Source organism: Lissotriton helveticus, chromosome 11, assembly GCF_964261635.1.
Source record: "Lissotriton helveticus chromosome 11, aLisHel1.1, whole genome shotgun sequence".
NCBI lineage: Eukaryota > Metazoa > Chordata > Amphibia > Caudata > Salamandridae > Lissotriton > Lissotriton helveticus.
Genome location: NC_136072.1, coordinates 579,695,516 through 579,711,344, shown reverse-complemented (window position 1 = coordinate 579,711,344; position 15,829 = coordinate 579,695,516). Strand labels below are relative to the sequence as shown.

General features: G+C 45.6%; 1 protein-coding gene across 2 annotated transcripts in view; it reads left to right on the top strand.

The window, feature by feature from the left end:
- The window catches only part of DOK2 (docking protein 2), a 116,124-nt gene extending 106,341 nt beyond the window's left edge, over positions 1-9,783 (top strand). For both annotated transcript variants that reach the window (XM_078666350.1, XM_078666351.1), the window contains exon 5: positions 7,946-9,783. In XM_078666350.1, the coding sequence (XP_078522476.1) occupies positions 7,946-8,902 (957 nt within the window). In that variant the 3' untranslated portion in view covers positions 8,903-9,783. The remainder of the gene's footprint in view (positions 1-7,945) is intronic.
- The last annotated feature ends 6,046 nt before the right edge of the window (positions 9,784-15,829 follow it).

Below are 15,829 nucleotides of genomic sequence, written 5' to 3'. Positions count from 1 at the left end.
TTCAGCAAAACTCAACAGGATGATACTATGAGAGCCAAGAATAACGCTGCAAAACATGCTTGCAGTAGGACACTCACGTGAACTGTTGGAAACCTGCTCATTACATACTGAGGCTTCCTTCCCAAGGGCCTCCATCAAGGCAAAATCTGTGGAACCATTAGCTGGGATCTTCTTTTGCTCAGTCAAGAGATCACCATCCTAAAAACGAGGCCTGTGGCAGGTATTGTGGTGATGGCACACTCCGTCACTCAACCTACCGTCTGAACGGTAAAACCTGCTCAGCATGCAGCAAACTCACTTTGCCAAGGTGTGTCACTCTGCAGTAGTGCCCCAAAACAAGAGCCAGTATTGTAACCCATCAAACCAAAAGATAGTGAATTTCTTGCAGAATGAAGACATTACAATAGATCTCAATGGGCTAGAGGAAGATGTGCCAGACTTCATTGTGATATTGAGCATCAGCAATGAAGTGCGGATGTGGTTGTATCACCAGAAATGCAGTTATCAGCCAGTCAGTTGATTACCGCTTTCATTGATACCAGTACCTAAGTGAGTGGAGGTGCCTTTGAAAACAATAAACTGAACTTCCACTGACCATCCAGATAACTGTGATCCCCCTTTCTTCACCTCGCTCACTCCCCTTGCATATGTCAAGGCCACATCGGAAGTCGTTCCTTCTCCTACCTTGCAACCAAGTCCTGGAATTACCTCCCTCTTCACATCAGGACCGCACCCTCGCTGTTGGAATTCAGGAAAGGGTTCAAGACCTGGCTGTTCGACTGAGCCTCCACAGCAAGACCCTCAATGCCTAGATACCCTCACAGGTGATTAGTTGCTCTTCAACGGTCTGGTTTGATTGGTTGATTGATAAACTCAATACTGAACCACCATGCACATCAGTAGTTATTGCTCCAAAACCAAAGCAGCCCATTTAGGAATTTATCACTCTGGACTTGCACATGTCTAAAACTTGGTAAAATGGAATAGCACATCACTCCCACAATGGACGACCCTGCAGTCAAAGTGAATGGATCAAAGTGGTTGTCAAAATCGGCCTGCTGCTGCTGAACAGATCTTCGAGGTATATCGCCACATTTGATACTCATATGGGAGCAGTTCTAAAAATAACCATGCAGGGGAAACATCCTTTACAACGCAACTGTTACAACGAAGTACCTTTACGACACAACCATTACAACGCAACTTTTACAACGACTTGCGCTGGGGGGCGCTCTAGGATAGGGAATAGTTTTAATTTACTATCCAACACCTTCCCTACTATCCACGGGGACTGGAGTTGGAATAGTAAATTAAACTATTCACTATCCCGCGCCCCCAACGCAAGTCGCTGTAATGACTTGCGTTGTAAAACTTGCGTCGTAAAGGCATGCATTGTAATAGCATGCGTTGTAACGTCATACATCCCCATGCAGTTGTGGTCTGGCACTGCACTGAAGCAGGTGCAAATTCCTGATATTGAACAAGCTTTTTATCTGCCACTTGAAGGCAGAAGACATGGCACCGTATCACGAGAAGGTTAATGGATTCCTAGGCATGGTTGTTTGCTGTGGGTGGTTCATTCATACTGCAATGTGCATGACAAAGCCACTGATGGCTTGTAGGTATGGAAAGAGGACAGGTATTTCAATTGCGTAGAAAAAAGGCAACACTATTAACAGAATCTGCATTGATGTTCACCAACCTAAGAAAATCTACAGAGTGGCCGCAGACATCAGTCCCTGTGGATTAGTGGCTGTGCTCCCCCAAAAGCAGACTAATTAATAATTGGCGCCCTTTCTGTGCTAGCCTGACTCTCTCTGCCAAAGAACAAAGACACTCCCACATCGACAAGGAGGCCATCACAGTTCTCTGCGGGTGTCACCAATTCTATCTCTATGGATTTCACATGCAAATCTGCAAACATTGCAAACTGCGTCATCCTCTTGTTTCAGTAATCACCCTTGTAACCACCACCCTGGACTGAACTGAACATTGATTCTTCAACTCAATGAATATACCTTCGTCATTGTGTATGAAGCTGGAACTGATAACCTCCCCATAAATTACAAAATACCCTCAGAGAATTACCTCAGGGTAATGGCTACAAATGACTTTTGTGAGTATTCAGGTCCTGTCCAATGGGTGTAATGTATGTGATTGCCATCATGATGCTTAACGTCTATCCGATGATTGAGGGAACCACTATAGAGTGTAGTGAGTGTTAACACATCTTCCATTGACATACAACAGGCATGGAAAATACTTTACAAGTTCTCTACAAAGTACCCTATAAGTGTTCTTTGACAGAGGAAGAATTGCACTAGAGGGAGTCATTGTATTGTTGTCACCATGACTCTTCAAAGTATATTGACATTATTGATGCTGGACACCACGGTATTGTCAATATCAAAATGAGAACTCATCAGAAATTTCGTTTTTTTTGACATCAGAAAGCAACTGGAAGACATGATGACTTGCTGCTTCCAGTGCCCAGGGACAAGGCCAGTAGAACCACCTGCCTCTATGATCATGGAACCGATGCCAATCAAAGTGAATACTGGATTTGCCCTCATTCCTGATAGAGATCCCCTCCTTGTCCTGGTAGACGACTTTATCGATAACCTGACAGGGTCTTCTGATGTGATTCAAGCATGGAATGGACCAATGCTTTAAGGGAGCTAATTCTCCACTTACCTTCTCTCCCTGAGAGTCAATCACTGGAGAATCATGCTTCAGTCATCATAAACTTATGGAGCAGTCACAAGTTTCATGAGTGACCTACAATTGATGATTCTTTTGCTGAGATGTTGTGGAACAATTCTGACTGCACCATCTACCATTCCCTAAGGGAGTAAAACACAAAACATGCCATGCTTGAACCAATAGTACAAAAGAAAAGGTCACGGCGGTACACAATTCAATAAACAAAATGTAACATCACCCTGAAAACAAATCTTACAATGTATCAAAATGTCATCATATGCTGTTTTATTCAATGAAACGGCATAGATAGTATGTGCATTTATATATAAAATGCAGGTGCTCCAGAGAAAGTGAGGAGAAAGTGCTCAAAGGGAAGTGTGGACTCGTGAGGGGTTGGGTAAGGAAAGCCAATGTGTAAATAATTACATTGGCAAATTGATAGAGACCTACCCATCCACATAGAGGCAACAATTACATATGGATATAGTCACTTTGGACATAGATAATCAATTTCTATTGTCTGCATTTGTCGACTCTGACAAGGACCGTCAACAGTTCGATCCCCTGGTTCATGTAAGCAGATTAATTCTTACAATTGGGTCTTCATCAGGACCAGAAGAGGGAGGAGACACAATTTACTCTCAGCATGATGAATCAGACTGTCGTTATCAGAACGAAACGGGCCCGTAGGCTCCAACGGCAAAGAAGCGAAAAGGACAGGGGACTCGCGAATCAATGGTTCTAGTAGCAATCACTGGTTAAAGTGTCCCATGGTCCAGCATGAACTGGTCATCATGGGCACGGATAGTAATGGTGAACAAATTAGAAGGCCACCTGAAGGTCAAAACCATCAAATAAGGCAAGGTTCGGTGGTTGACACAGTTCCAACGAACCCCGTAATTTAATTCACCCTGGGGAATTCCTTTACATCTTGTCACGGTGGGAGAATAAATTCAACCTCGCCGTTCCATATGAGCACCGTACGAGCATTCCGTACTGTGTATTACCTGGGTCCAGTGGTCTTTTGGCTTAACCCATTGTTATATAACCTAAATGCTTGAACCAATAGAATTCCAGCTGTCCAGCATCAGTGCTCATGGACAGGTAAGTAGTTAGTTTGAGTTGCATTCATCCTAGGTGAAAGTCCAGATAACAAGTCCTTAAGGTTTTAAGTAGATAGCAAAAACTTAACTTTCATTTGAGCTCTAAGAGACAATCTCAGCATCACTATATCCAAGAATTACACGAGGTTTTAGAACAAGATTGGCATCCAGAAGGCAAGTTCAAGATGCCTCATTGCAATCCTGGAAAACAACTTCAGAACAGGTACTATGGTCTCTGTGTAGTGAGGTAAAAACTGAACTAGTGTATGGTGCTCCTTGACATGCCTCATAGACAAGATCAACCATTTGTCCCCTTTAAAAAAAATTGGTTAATTACATTTTATAACAAGTAATACACATAACCGACAACATGAGAGCATGTAAGATGTAAGGCTGCAGGTATTTCCACACAACCAATAACAAAATGTTAGTTCAGTGACGAAGAAGGATAGGAAAGGGACCTTGGGCATGTTTATCAATGGCTGGTCAGTCAGTATCACTCATAGCTGTAAGTTTGGAAAACCAGATCTCACGATTCTTAGCTGCATATCCTCTCCATTGATATATTGTATTTTCTGCTGCCGAGCAGTAGTCCAGTCCCCGCGTCCAGTCCTCGAAGCGCGGAGGTGCCCTCCTCCGCCAATGATGAGCTGTGTCTTGTTTAGCCACCAGGAATCCCTCTGCTGCTTAGGTTCTCTGGCTCCTAGAGTCCGCCTATCCCTCCATAATCCCCAGGAGTGCCACATTTGGGTCTTATTGAGTGGGAGTGCCTAGAATTGCAGATAGGACTTTGTATACTTGGTACCAATAGGTCACTATCTTCTGTGTACACAACCAGACTATATCATTGAGACTTTCTCTTGGTAAACCACATTTAGCGCAGGGGTGGGGGGTGTCCTGTCCATCTGTCAGAGCTTATAATGGCTTTAATATATCCTGTGAAAACTGTACAATTCACAAATTGGAGAGGATAGCTAAAACCAAGAAGCCATTTTGGCCTCTGTCCAGCAATCATCATCCAATTCTCCAACATCGCCCTCCCAGGCAGTCCTGACCTTCCCTAGAGGGTTGAGGGTATTCAGCAGCGGAGATCTCCTAGATATTCCCTTGCGGCCCAGTGATTACAGTACCAGTCTTATCAGACACGGCTCCCAGGGCCATAATGTAAGTATCATGAGCTGGTGTGTAGTGTGATATCTTTGCCATCACAGGCTAGCTTAAAGAAGGTGTAGGAATTAGCTTAAAATTGGTAGAGGGTAGGAATCACTAAAAAGTGGTGACCTACCGTCTAAATTGATAGGGTTGGCCATTATGAGTCATCCGGTCTAGTGCTTATTAATGACTCTGCATTTAACTCTCTGTTGAGGTGTAAATAAAAGTTTCTATACTACATTTAACTCTCTGTTGCGGTGTAAATAAAAGTTTCAATAATACATTTAACTCTCTGTTGAGTGGTAAATAAAAGTTTCAATACTGAGGGCCCAATTCACAAAGGTAAAGTTAGACCAAAAGTCTAACTTAGACTAAAAGTCTGACTTTACTACTTTTCCGTATTCACAAAGGTAAGTTACTACTAGTAACTTTACTACTAGTAAATCTACTAGTAGTAAAGTCACTAGTATTAAAGGTACTACTAGTAAAATTACTAGTAGTGAAGTTGCTAGTAGTAACTTACCTTTATGAATACCGCAAAGTAGTAAAGTTAGACTTTTGGTCTAAATTAGCCTTTTAGTCTAACTTTACCTTTGTGAATTGGGCCTTGAGTTTGTCCAAAGAAAACAGATTCTGTGGTTAAGATGATGCCGTCTATTTGATCAACAAAAATCAGAAGCACATTACAAATATAGATGTTCTTTTAGGACCAGCGGCGAGCCCTCTACTATGATATCAGTCTGCAGCACTGTTTAGTTGTGATTCTGTGTGTAACTCTCTGGGTATTTGTGGATTTGAATGCCTGGGTGTCTGTGTGTGAGTTACAGTCTGATTCCAAGTGCCCCCGGTAATCCTGGTTGGGAATGGCAACATAATTTACTTGCCCCATCAGGATTACAAATTCCCAGCTTTCATATGGGGTCTGAGACTACTGAGATCAGCCAAAATCTCTGGGAAAAGCTCAGAGGGAAAACATAACATTCGGCAATTTGTGGGGAACACTGTTTCCTTTTTTTTTTTTTAATAGATTTTTATTGACAAGCAAGTCAGAGAGATTAACATTATCCATACAGAAAGAAAAAGTAAATCAGATTCGAGTTTGTGCAAATTCATGTTAAGTACAGGTACAGATCAGTACCTCATAATAAACAAAAAAAAAAAAAAAGAAACGCAAACAGAAGTAAGAAAAGTAATTCATAATCAGTACAAATCATTAATAACCTCATAAACATAAAAAGCATCCATGATCCGTATCATTGCGTTCTTTGCAAGAAATTACCCCAAATCTTAACAAACTTTGCATTTGCTTTAGTTCCTCTATTCCTGGCAATTGCACCTTCCATAGTAAAAATTTCATGAACCAATGTCCACCACTCGGTCGTATGGGGAGGATTCTGAAAGATCCAAGCCCTCGCTATCACCAGTCTAGCACAGGCCAAGACGATATTCAACAAATCTTTATAGATAAAGCTAACCGGGTACATAGACAATAGTACCGCAGCTGCAGTTAATGGAAAATTAATCAATTGGTTTTGAACTAAAATAGTTTCTATGTCCGACCAATACTTAGCTAATGATGGGCACGAATAGATCATATGTATGAGGTCTGCTGCCACCAGACCACATTTAGGACATTTAGTACGATCATTACTAAAATTATTTTGTGACCATTTTGAGATTTTTAATGGAGTGTAGTAAAGATGACTAATCGTCCTGTACGATTGAAGTTTCAAACTAGAAGACTGGACGACTTTACTAATATTGACTAAGGCACCTGAGATATTCTTGGCTGTCACATTAAATCCTAAACTAACCGTCCATTTTAGCGCCAATCTAGGGGCTTCATCCAAACTGTTTTGACTGAGACATTTGTATCCCATACTGATTAATGATTTTTTATTCGCAGAGTAGAAACAAGTCCATATATTTGAGCTAGTAATTTCTATCAGATTCATCTTACGTATTAAGTAGTCCCTAATTTGAATATATTTATATCTCATTTTCTGAGGCAATTTATACAAGAGTTTCAGTGTTGCAAATTGTAAAAAGCCATCAGTACACTGTTTCCTGCATTTTATTCTCCACACCCCCGGTGTTTTTAATTCTGGTAGAGATAAGAGGAATACTGGCCCTATAATCTGCTCGATTTTTAATTCTGCTGTATGTTTTTAAGTGTTTGGTGTGTTTGTATTCATGCCTTTTGTGTGTAGGGGTGTGTGTGTATGGGTCATTTAAAGTCGGATCAGCCAACTATGGATCACTCGCCAAACTTGGAGGATGACTCCAGAATGGTTGCCTTTTTCCCCCTAAGTGATTTCTGCCTTCTTGCAGGGGGCCGCTTCTAGGAGAAAAAAAACGTGAAGGCTGGACCACAATGCCACAGTGTTGGTATGCCTTACGTTTTTTCTGAAGCACAGACCTCCAGAACAGGAGTGTTTTGTGGGGAAAAAGCTAATGGAAAGGTTATGGTGGAGATATATGTTAAATTTTCTGTCTGGGACCGCCGTGGTTGACACAGCAGTCACAGGAGGAAAGGCACTGTCCGGAAATGACGTCACTTCCGCATAACCATTTTCTCGACAGTGGAGCAAGCAAAAGCTTCACCATAAGGAATATCACAGTCTAACCCCTAAAAGAGACCATGTAACTAAGAGGTGGGTGTCGAGGACTTTCTTCACCTCTAATTGAGGCCCTCTGTGTTGTTTCGTCTGTATGTGTGTATTGATCTGGGTCCAAATGTGAGTTTGTGTTTAAGTGCATGATGTGGGCATTGTGTTATTATTTGCATCTGTGTGTCTATGGGTATCTGTGGGAGTGCCGGCCTTGGTGTGGTTTGCCTGAGAAGGGGTGGGTGCACATGACCGAGTGCTTGTGGGTCAGTGTGGGCATATGTCTTCACATTATTAGCTCTGTGTATCTGTTGACCTACTTATAAATCTTCCTGCTGTGCACCAAGCTGACTTTGTTTCCTCCTCCCTCCTCAACAGGTGACCTTCTCCTTCGAAGCGGGCAGACGATGTGCCTCTGGAGAAGGCAACTTTGAGTTTGAAACCCGACAGGGGAGTGAGATCTTCATGGCCATTGAATCAGCCATCCGGGTTCAAAAAGGGAACTCCCAGGATGATCCCAGTTGGGGAGGTGGCAGCCAAGTGGAGCACAGCCAAGGTGGTGGTAACAATGAAACCTATCGGTGTGTAGGTACCACAGGACTCCTGTTGCTGGATCTGAAGAACGATGACCAGAAATCTCCGAGCGACAAATGGAAGTTATCGGGCAAGACGTCCAACTCCATCAATGACAGGTGCTCATCCCTGCGGCCTGCCAAGGCAATCATGCCCACCTCCCAAAACAGCAAATGCTCCAAAACACTGCAAAATGCTAAGAAGAAAGGTGTCCAATTGCCAGAGAGCCCTTATTCTGAGCCATCCGATGTGGTTGTCCGTGCAGGACCAACAGGTGGCGGCCGGATCCACAATAAGACAGCCCATAACCAGCTGGAGTCCGAGTATGCTGTCCCCTTTGACACCATTGCCAAATCTTTGGCGAATTCAGGATTTGGTAGCTTCCTGCAGGCTAACCCAAATCCAGATTGGCCTGATCCTCTGTACAACAGAATTGAGGAGGTAAACGTCATGAAGGTGAAGGCGCCCGTGCATCAGTTACTCGAGGAGCACATCTATGACGAGCCTGAGGGCGGGACTAGCCACTCCGTTTACGATGAGCCAGCGGAGGTGACAGGGGAGGCATGGAAGCTTCAGGCCACCGAGCCTGACCCCTTGGGGCATGAATACCCCTACAACCCTATTCTGGATGACTACTCAGTGCCCAAGAACCTGCCTGGTGGCTCTTGTACTGTGGGAGTGGGGAGGCAGGAAGAGTCCATCGAGGACTGGCTGGGGGATTGTGAGTATGACAATGTGATCTTGAAGAACCTGAACAAGTGAAATGTGTAGGGAGCGAATGCTGGATTATGCGGCAAAGACATTGGACAACTACCTGTTGTTCACCAATGTAGGACAAAAAGAAAGATCGATTACAGAAACGAAAGGAAAGGAGTACACTCCAATGTCTTGAAGCCCTTGGAGGAAGCGTGCTTTGGGGGTTCATGCACTGGGATTGCACCCCAATTTTATGACGTCGAGACCTTGATTAGCCACTGTCACTCTGTGTTATAGTAGGGAAATGATTCACTAGCAAATTTACACAAAGGATTGGAATGGAGAAATGGGCTTGCTCATGCATGTACACCTTGAGGACTATAATTAGAAGGACTTCTTGTATGATTTTATTTCAGCACTTCCAATGCATTTAAAGGTAATTATATGATAAGCCAGCTCTGCTGGCCGCATGTTGTAATCTCTGTCAGGGCTGTTCAATCCTGACCTGCAGCTTTCTTTTTCCAGACTTGGCAATGCACTCTCAGCTCCACCAATGTATCTCAGTCATGTGAGGCGCCTGTGAAATTCAAGACCCACCACGGACATACAGCTCAGTCGGTGCATGTCAGTCCTGACTGGCAGCACTCCTGCAATTTCAGAACCTCCATGACCCCCCACACATCCAGTTATCCCAAAACTGGTTCCCATGCATGCTTCATTTTCAGATCTGATGTGTTCCCCGTGCCATGAGATTGACTTCCATCCCACTCAAATTTGTCAGTCGGTAGCAATGTGCATGATGGGAGTTTTAGGCTTGAAAAATGAAATTGAAAGTTCTACTATGTATGGTGCTTTTTGGTGAAGTTTAGCTTCATGACCAGTAAGTTAACGGGGGGTTTCAGAGTGGTTCCTGTACATGTCCAGAATACATACCTTCTAAAAGGTTATATTCCTTGGATTGTTCTTTTTACATAGTTCTGTCAACTACATGTAATTGGCTCCTCCCTGAGTCCACATCCTGGCCCCACTTTTTCAGCAGACACCACCAACTTTTTTCCAGCTCCGCTGCTGCTCTGAGAAGGACCCCGCCGCGAAGCACTGGCTCCCTCGTGTAAGCCCGGAGTGCAGCGTTGACTCAAACATAGAAATAGAAACTAGATTGAATGCCATAGCTAAGGTGCTCTGGGCGCTAGTGCAACTGAGGAAAATGGTGTCTGCGTCCCATTTTTGGTAGTGGAAAAACAGCTATTTTAGGGGTTGTAGAGGGTCCCTCACACCTCTGGGCTCTGGTGCTTCTACACTTTCTTCACTCTTGGTAGCTCCTCTCTTGATTTGATTGAATTTAAACCAATGATCAGCAGTGCCAACATAAAGGTTTTGAATTTCGCTGCAGTCACATTCATCCATCCAGTGGCGTAACATCAGCCCCCGCAGGCCCCGTGGTGCAGATTGGCCCCGCAGTTCCAAGGGACCCCTTCTGGCTCTGTGCACAGGTGGCGGGCTCCTGGCCTGAGAGCTTCTGACTGGGTCCCGAGTGGTGGGGGGCACCCTCCATGTACTTTACAGGTGTGCCCCTTCAATCTTCCCTCTGTCATTCAAGTAAGGCTAAGAAAGCTGTCTGCCTTTATCTTACATGAATGAGCAGAGCAGACCCACCCATGTTTATAAATCCTTTATGATAACAATACATAACATAACATAGCAACACCGTAACACGACAAGACAAAATATCACAGCATTACACAATACAATACCATAACATAGCACCAAACAACATAACACACATGGCACCACACAACAACATAACATAACACAACAAGACCAGCAAACTGCAGAGGTTTGTTACTGAGATGGTGAATGCTCTGGGAGAGGTGTGTGCCAATGCCACATTCTAAAGAAGAGGTTGGTATGGATGAGACCCACAAGATCCACGGGGAGAGCTTTTTAAATGGAGGACTACAATCCTTGACCCGGGTGTACCTGCATGTATACATATTAAGTGGAGCTGGAACAATATTCAGAGTGGGTGTGCTGCTATCCGTGCTACATCACTGAAGTCATAGGGATGCTGAAAAATCCAAGCATCGCACAAAGAGCCAGTGTAGCAAATGAGCCACGCCCATTCCACAGGAGAGTAGTAAGGTTGTTATATGTAGCAGTGTATTTTGGAGCACACTGTCACAAAAGGATGTATGACGTTACAACGCATACTTTTACCACGCATACCTTTACAACGCGGTTTGTACCACGCATACCATTACAACGCATAGCGCTTAGAGGTGCTGGATAGTGGTAAGTATAATTTTCTATTCCAACTCCAGTCCCCGTGGACACTAGGGAAGGTGTTGGATAGAAAATTAAACTTATTCCCTATCCTAGAGCGCCCCCCAGCGCAATGCGTTGTAATGGTATGCGTGGTAATACCTGCGTTGTAATGGTAGTGCGTTGTAAAAATTTCATTGTAAACGTTGCATACCGTCACAAAAATATGAATGCAGCATGGTATGGTAGTACACTGTCATTTACAGACAGCACATTTTCCATTGATATGGCGGCTACAAATTCACAGACATGCAGTTTTACTGATAAAACTATATAAGCACAAACAACTGTGGGAATCTTGTTTCAGCGACTAATTATCGTTTGAATATCACTAAGTAAAGTGTCCTGATTTGCTTTGATTCTATGAAAAATCTTTGCTTCCATCACGCTTCAGAATTACAAAAAACAGTAATCAATTTGTGGTATATTTTGAAATATTTGTGCAAAACATTTGCATATATTTAAATTGTATTGTGTGAGAAAAAAATCATATCCTACAGCCTTTTATTTCACACTCCTTGTACGCCAGCCAAATTACCACATACTTCACTTTTCAAAATTCTCATTGTGCGGTCAGGAAATGAAAAGTAAACCCCAATCTCCATCTCTAACTTATAAAATCAGCAATCTGTCAGAAAACATAACCTGACATTTGACCTCTGACTTTGAGTGCACAGCAAAAGTAACAAGATACAGATCAAAATTCAAGGGTTCTTTTTTGCTTATTCACCCTCCAACTTTAGCATGGTTATTTCTAGGGGTGCTGCAGCGCTCCTGTACCCCTACTTCCAGCACCCATGTATACATTGCTGCAATGCACAGCCCTTCCACGGCAGGGCTGCAGTGTCCCTGGGTAATCCGGAACTGGCACCCACACACAGCTCCACCAATGCACATCAATCCAAGGATACCACATGACACGGTGCCAGTGATCCATCACTTTTCTGGGGCTCTGATTTCAGTCAACAAACGAAAGGATTTTGAATGTTGTACTTCTGCTTCGAGTCAATTGGCTCGATGGGATCAACACACCTGAGGCCGTATTACACAAGGGACTCCGGGCATTTGCGCCCACTTTAGTGCCCCCGGGGTACTTTGGTATTACTGAAGGGGCCGCAGACGCTTGTGCGTTCCCTTCTGTAATAGCCATAGCTCTGGCGCACATACAGCGCTAGCGCTTTCTGCTGTGGGCTCTTCCTCATTTGCATGGGGGCGTGGCTCATGCAAATGAGTGAATCCCTTTGCTTCTGCGCCCGCGCCGTATGACAGACGTGGGCACAGAGGCAAAGAAGCTCTCAGGAGCCGCACTGACAGTGTTCCCTTTGAGAGCAGCCCTCTGGAGGGGGGAAAGGGGATCCCAAAGACTCCCCCGACATCCCCTTGCAGACTGGTGTAGTCACTGACTGCACCCCCCTGCAAGGGGATCTCTAATCCCCTTTAACGGTGTAGGTGGGTTGCCACCTGCAATGTGAAACATGGAGCGGCTGCTTCAAAACCACTCCATATTTCACGTAAATGTGCTGCCGAGTTTGGGGCTGCCCTGGGGGCAGCGCATTCTATGTAATAAGGGGCACTTTCCCTGTTTGCACCTGTTTCAAGGTGCCCCGGGCGCAAACAGGGAAAGTGCGCCCTATTCATAATAGGGCCCCTGATCAGAAAAGTTCTGTAAAGTGAAAAACTTTGAGGGGGAAAGTGATGTCTAGAGACATGGTGTCTACTTGTAACTTGCACCTAATTCCTGCAGCACTCTTACTTATTCCAGAGCTGCCTCCTATACTGCTCCTCCAGTACAGCACGCCTCATTCTTGAGCTGCAGCACCTCTCCTGCTTCCCAACTATCACCCAGGCAAAACACTCCCAACACCTCTCACTACTAAAGAAATAGGAGAAGAAAGGAGAAACTGATGCCTAGGACGATGAGTTAAAAAACGTTAAAGATTGGGAGAAAGGGAGAGAGTGAGTGAAATAGAGGCAAACATGAGCATTTTCCGTTTTGGATAGTAAAATTTGCTTTTTAATTTGTTCAGTCTTGTTGAAAGAGCAATTCCATACTATAGCCAAAAGATGGCAGTGTACGCTAGCAATTGCAGTCATGGTTTTGCTGTTTGGCACACACGGACGATTAAAGCGTTCTGGCTAGATTAAAAAGTCAGTCCAGGTAAAATCGGCCGGTAGGGACAACTTGCATCTCGCTCTGCTAGTAATATACACAAGTGCATTGCACAAGCAGTATCTGATAACCTTTGAAAAGTGCATCATGTGTGTTTTGCACAACAATATTTGAATTTACTCGAGAGAGAACTGTTCCGGAAACCATGGTGGGAAAGTAATTGTTCCCTCCGACCCCTTTTTGAGAAATGCTACTTATAGGGAAACATCATTTACCACGAAGGCATTACCACTACTAACTTTTACCACGTGACACTTACCACGCAGGGTGCCTTCCACGCAGGGTGCCTTCCACGACGTCTTTACCACGGGCTGGGGGGGAGACGTGGTATTCCTTCATGTCGTTCTGCGTGGGCTTGGGGGGCAGGGGGGGGGGGGGGGGGGGCTCGGAGGGGGGCTGGGGGGGGTCTCCCCCCCCAAAAATAACAAGCAGGTTACTTTAAAAAAAAAACGAACATAAATTTAAAAGAAAAAGGAAAGAGCCTCCCCCAAAGACATGCCGTGTACGTCAAAAAAGCAGTCCTTTTTTAGGTTTTGCCTAGCGAAAGCTGCGCTCTGCGCAGCTTTTCGCGCAGGCGAAATCCTGTTGAGAACTGTAGGGTGCTTTGGGTCGGCCCTCGTCATTGATTGGCTGGCTCCGTAAACGGAGCCTTGCCATTGGACGAGGGGCCTGTCCGTCAATGCCGGACCAGACACGGGGGCGTTCCTGACATTCTTTCCCTTTTGCCGACGTCACGCGACGCCGGGAACGCCCCCGAGTCTGTTCCGGCATTGCCGGCACCTCCCTTGCTCTACTGTCATCACCACAACACTGCGCCCATTTTATCCCAAGCTAAACACTCGGAGAGGCGCAGTGACCGGGTCTTTGAAGGCCGCTCTCCCAATGAAAACAAGTTTTCTCTCCGAGTCAGCACGAGCAGGAAGACGAGCAGCGCGCCTCCCAGCTGGCCTCTCGCATCAGCATCCAGAGCTGCCCTGCGCTGTGTGTAGCTTCAGTGGAGCTTCAGAGTGCAGAGTGGAGCTTCAGAGTGGAGCTTCAGAGTGGAGCTTCAGAGTGGAGCTTCAGAGTGGAGCTTCAGAGTGGAGCTTCAGAGTGCAGCTTCAGAGTGGAGCTTCAGAGTGCAGAGTGGAGCTTCAGAGTGCAGATTCAGAGTGGAGCTTCAGAGTGCAGAGTGGAGCTTCAGAGTGCAGATTCAGAGTGGAGCTTCAGAGTGCAGAGTGGAGCTTCAGAGTGGAGCTTCAGAGTGCAGAGTGGAGCTTCAGAGTGCAGAGTGGAGCTTCAGAGTGGAGCTTCAGAGTGCAGAGTGGAGCTTCAGAGTGCAGAGTGGAGCTTCAGAGTGCAGAGTGGAGCTTCAGAGTGGAGCTTCAGAGTGCAGAGTGGAGCTTCAGAGTGCAGAGTGGAGCTTCAGAGTGGAGCTTCAGAGTGCAGAGTGGAGCTTCAGAGTGGAGCTTCAGAGTGCAGAGTGGAGCTTCAGAGTGGAGCTTCAGAGTGCAGAGTGGAGCTTCAGAGTGGAGCTTCAGAGTGGAGCTTCAGAGTGGAGCTTCAGAGTGGAGCTTCAGAGTGGAGCTTCAGAGTGCAGAGTGGAGCTTCAGAGTGCAGAGTGGAGCTTCAGAGTGGAGCTTCAGAGTGCAGAGTGGAGCTTCAGAGTGGAGCTTCAGAGTGGAGCTTCAGAGTGGAGCTTCAGAGTGGAGCTTCAGAGTGGAGCTTCAGAGTGGAGCTTCAGAGTGCAGAGTGGAGCTTCAGAGTGGAGCTTCAGAGTGGAGCTTCAGAGTGGAGCTTCAGAGTGGAGCTTCAGAGTGGAGAGTGGAGCTTCAGAGTGGAGCTTCAGAGTGGAGCTTCAGAGTGGAGCTTCAGAGTGGAGCTTCAGAGTGGAGCTTCAGAGTGCAGAGTGGAGCTTCAGAGTGCAGAGTGGAGCTTCAGAGTGCAGATTCAGAGTGGAGCTTCAGAGTGCAGAGTGGAGCTTCAGAGTGCAGATTCAGAGTGGAGCTTCAGAGTGCAGAGTGGAGCTTCAGAGTGGAGCTTCAGAGTGCAGAGTGGAGCTTCAGAGTGGAGCTTCAGAGTGCAGAGTGGAGCTTCAGAGTGGAGCTTCAGAGTGGAGCTTCAGAGTGGAGCTTCAGAGTGGAGCTTCAGAGTGGAGCTTCAGAGTGGAGCTTCAGAGTGGAGCTTCAGAGTGCAGAGTGGAGCTTCAGAGTGCAGAGTGGAGCTTCAGAGTGGAGCTTCAGAGTGGAGCTTCAGAGTGGAGCTTCAGAGTGGAGCTTCAGAGTGGAGCTTCAGAGTGCAGAGTGGAGCTTCAGAGTGCAGAGTGGAGCTTCAGAGTGGAGCTTCAGAGTGCAGAGTGGAGCTTCAGAGTGCAGAGTGGAGCTTCAGAGTGCAGATTCAGAGTGGAGCTTCAGAGTGCAGAGTGGAGCTTCAGAGTGGAGCTTCAGAGTGGAGCTTCAGAGTGGAGCTTCAGAGTGGAGCTTCAGAGTGGAGCTTCAGAGTGCAGAGTGGAGCTTCAGAGT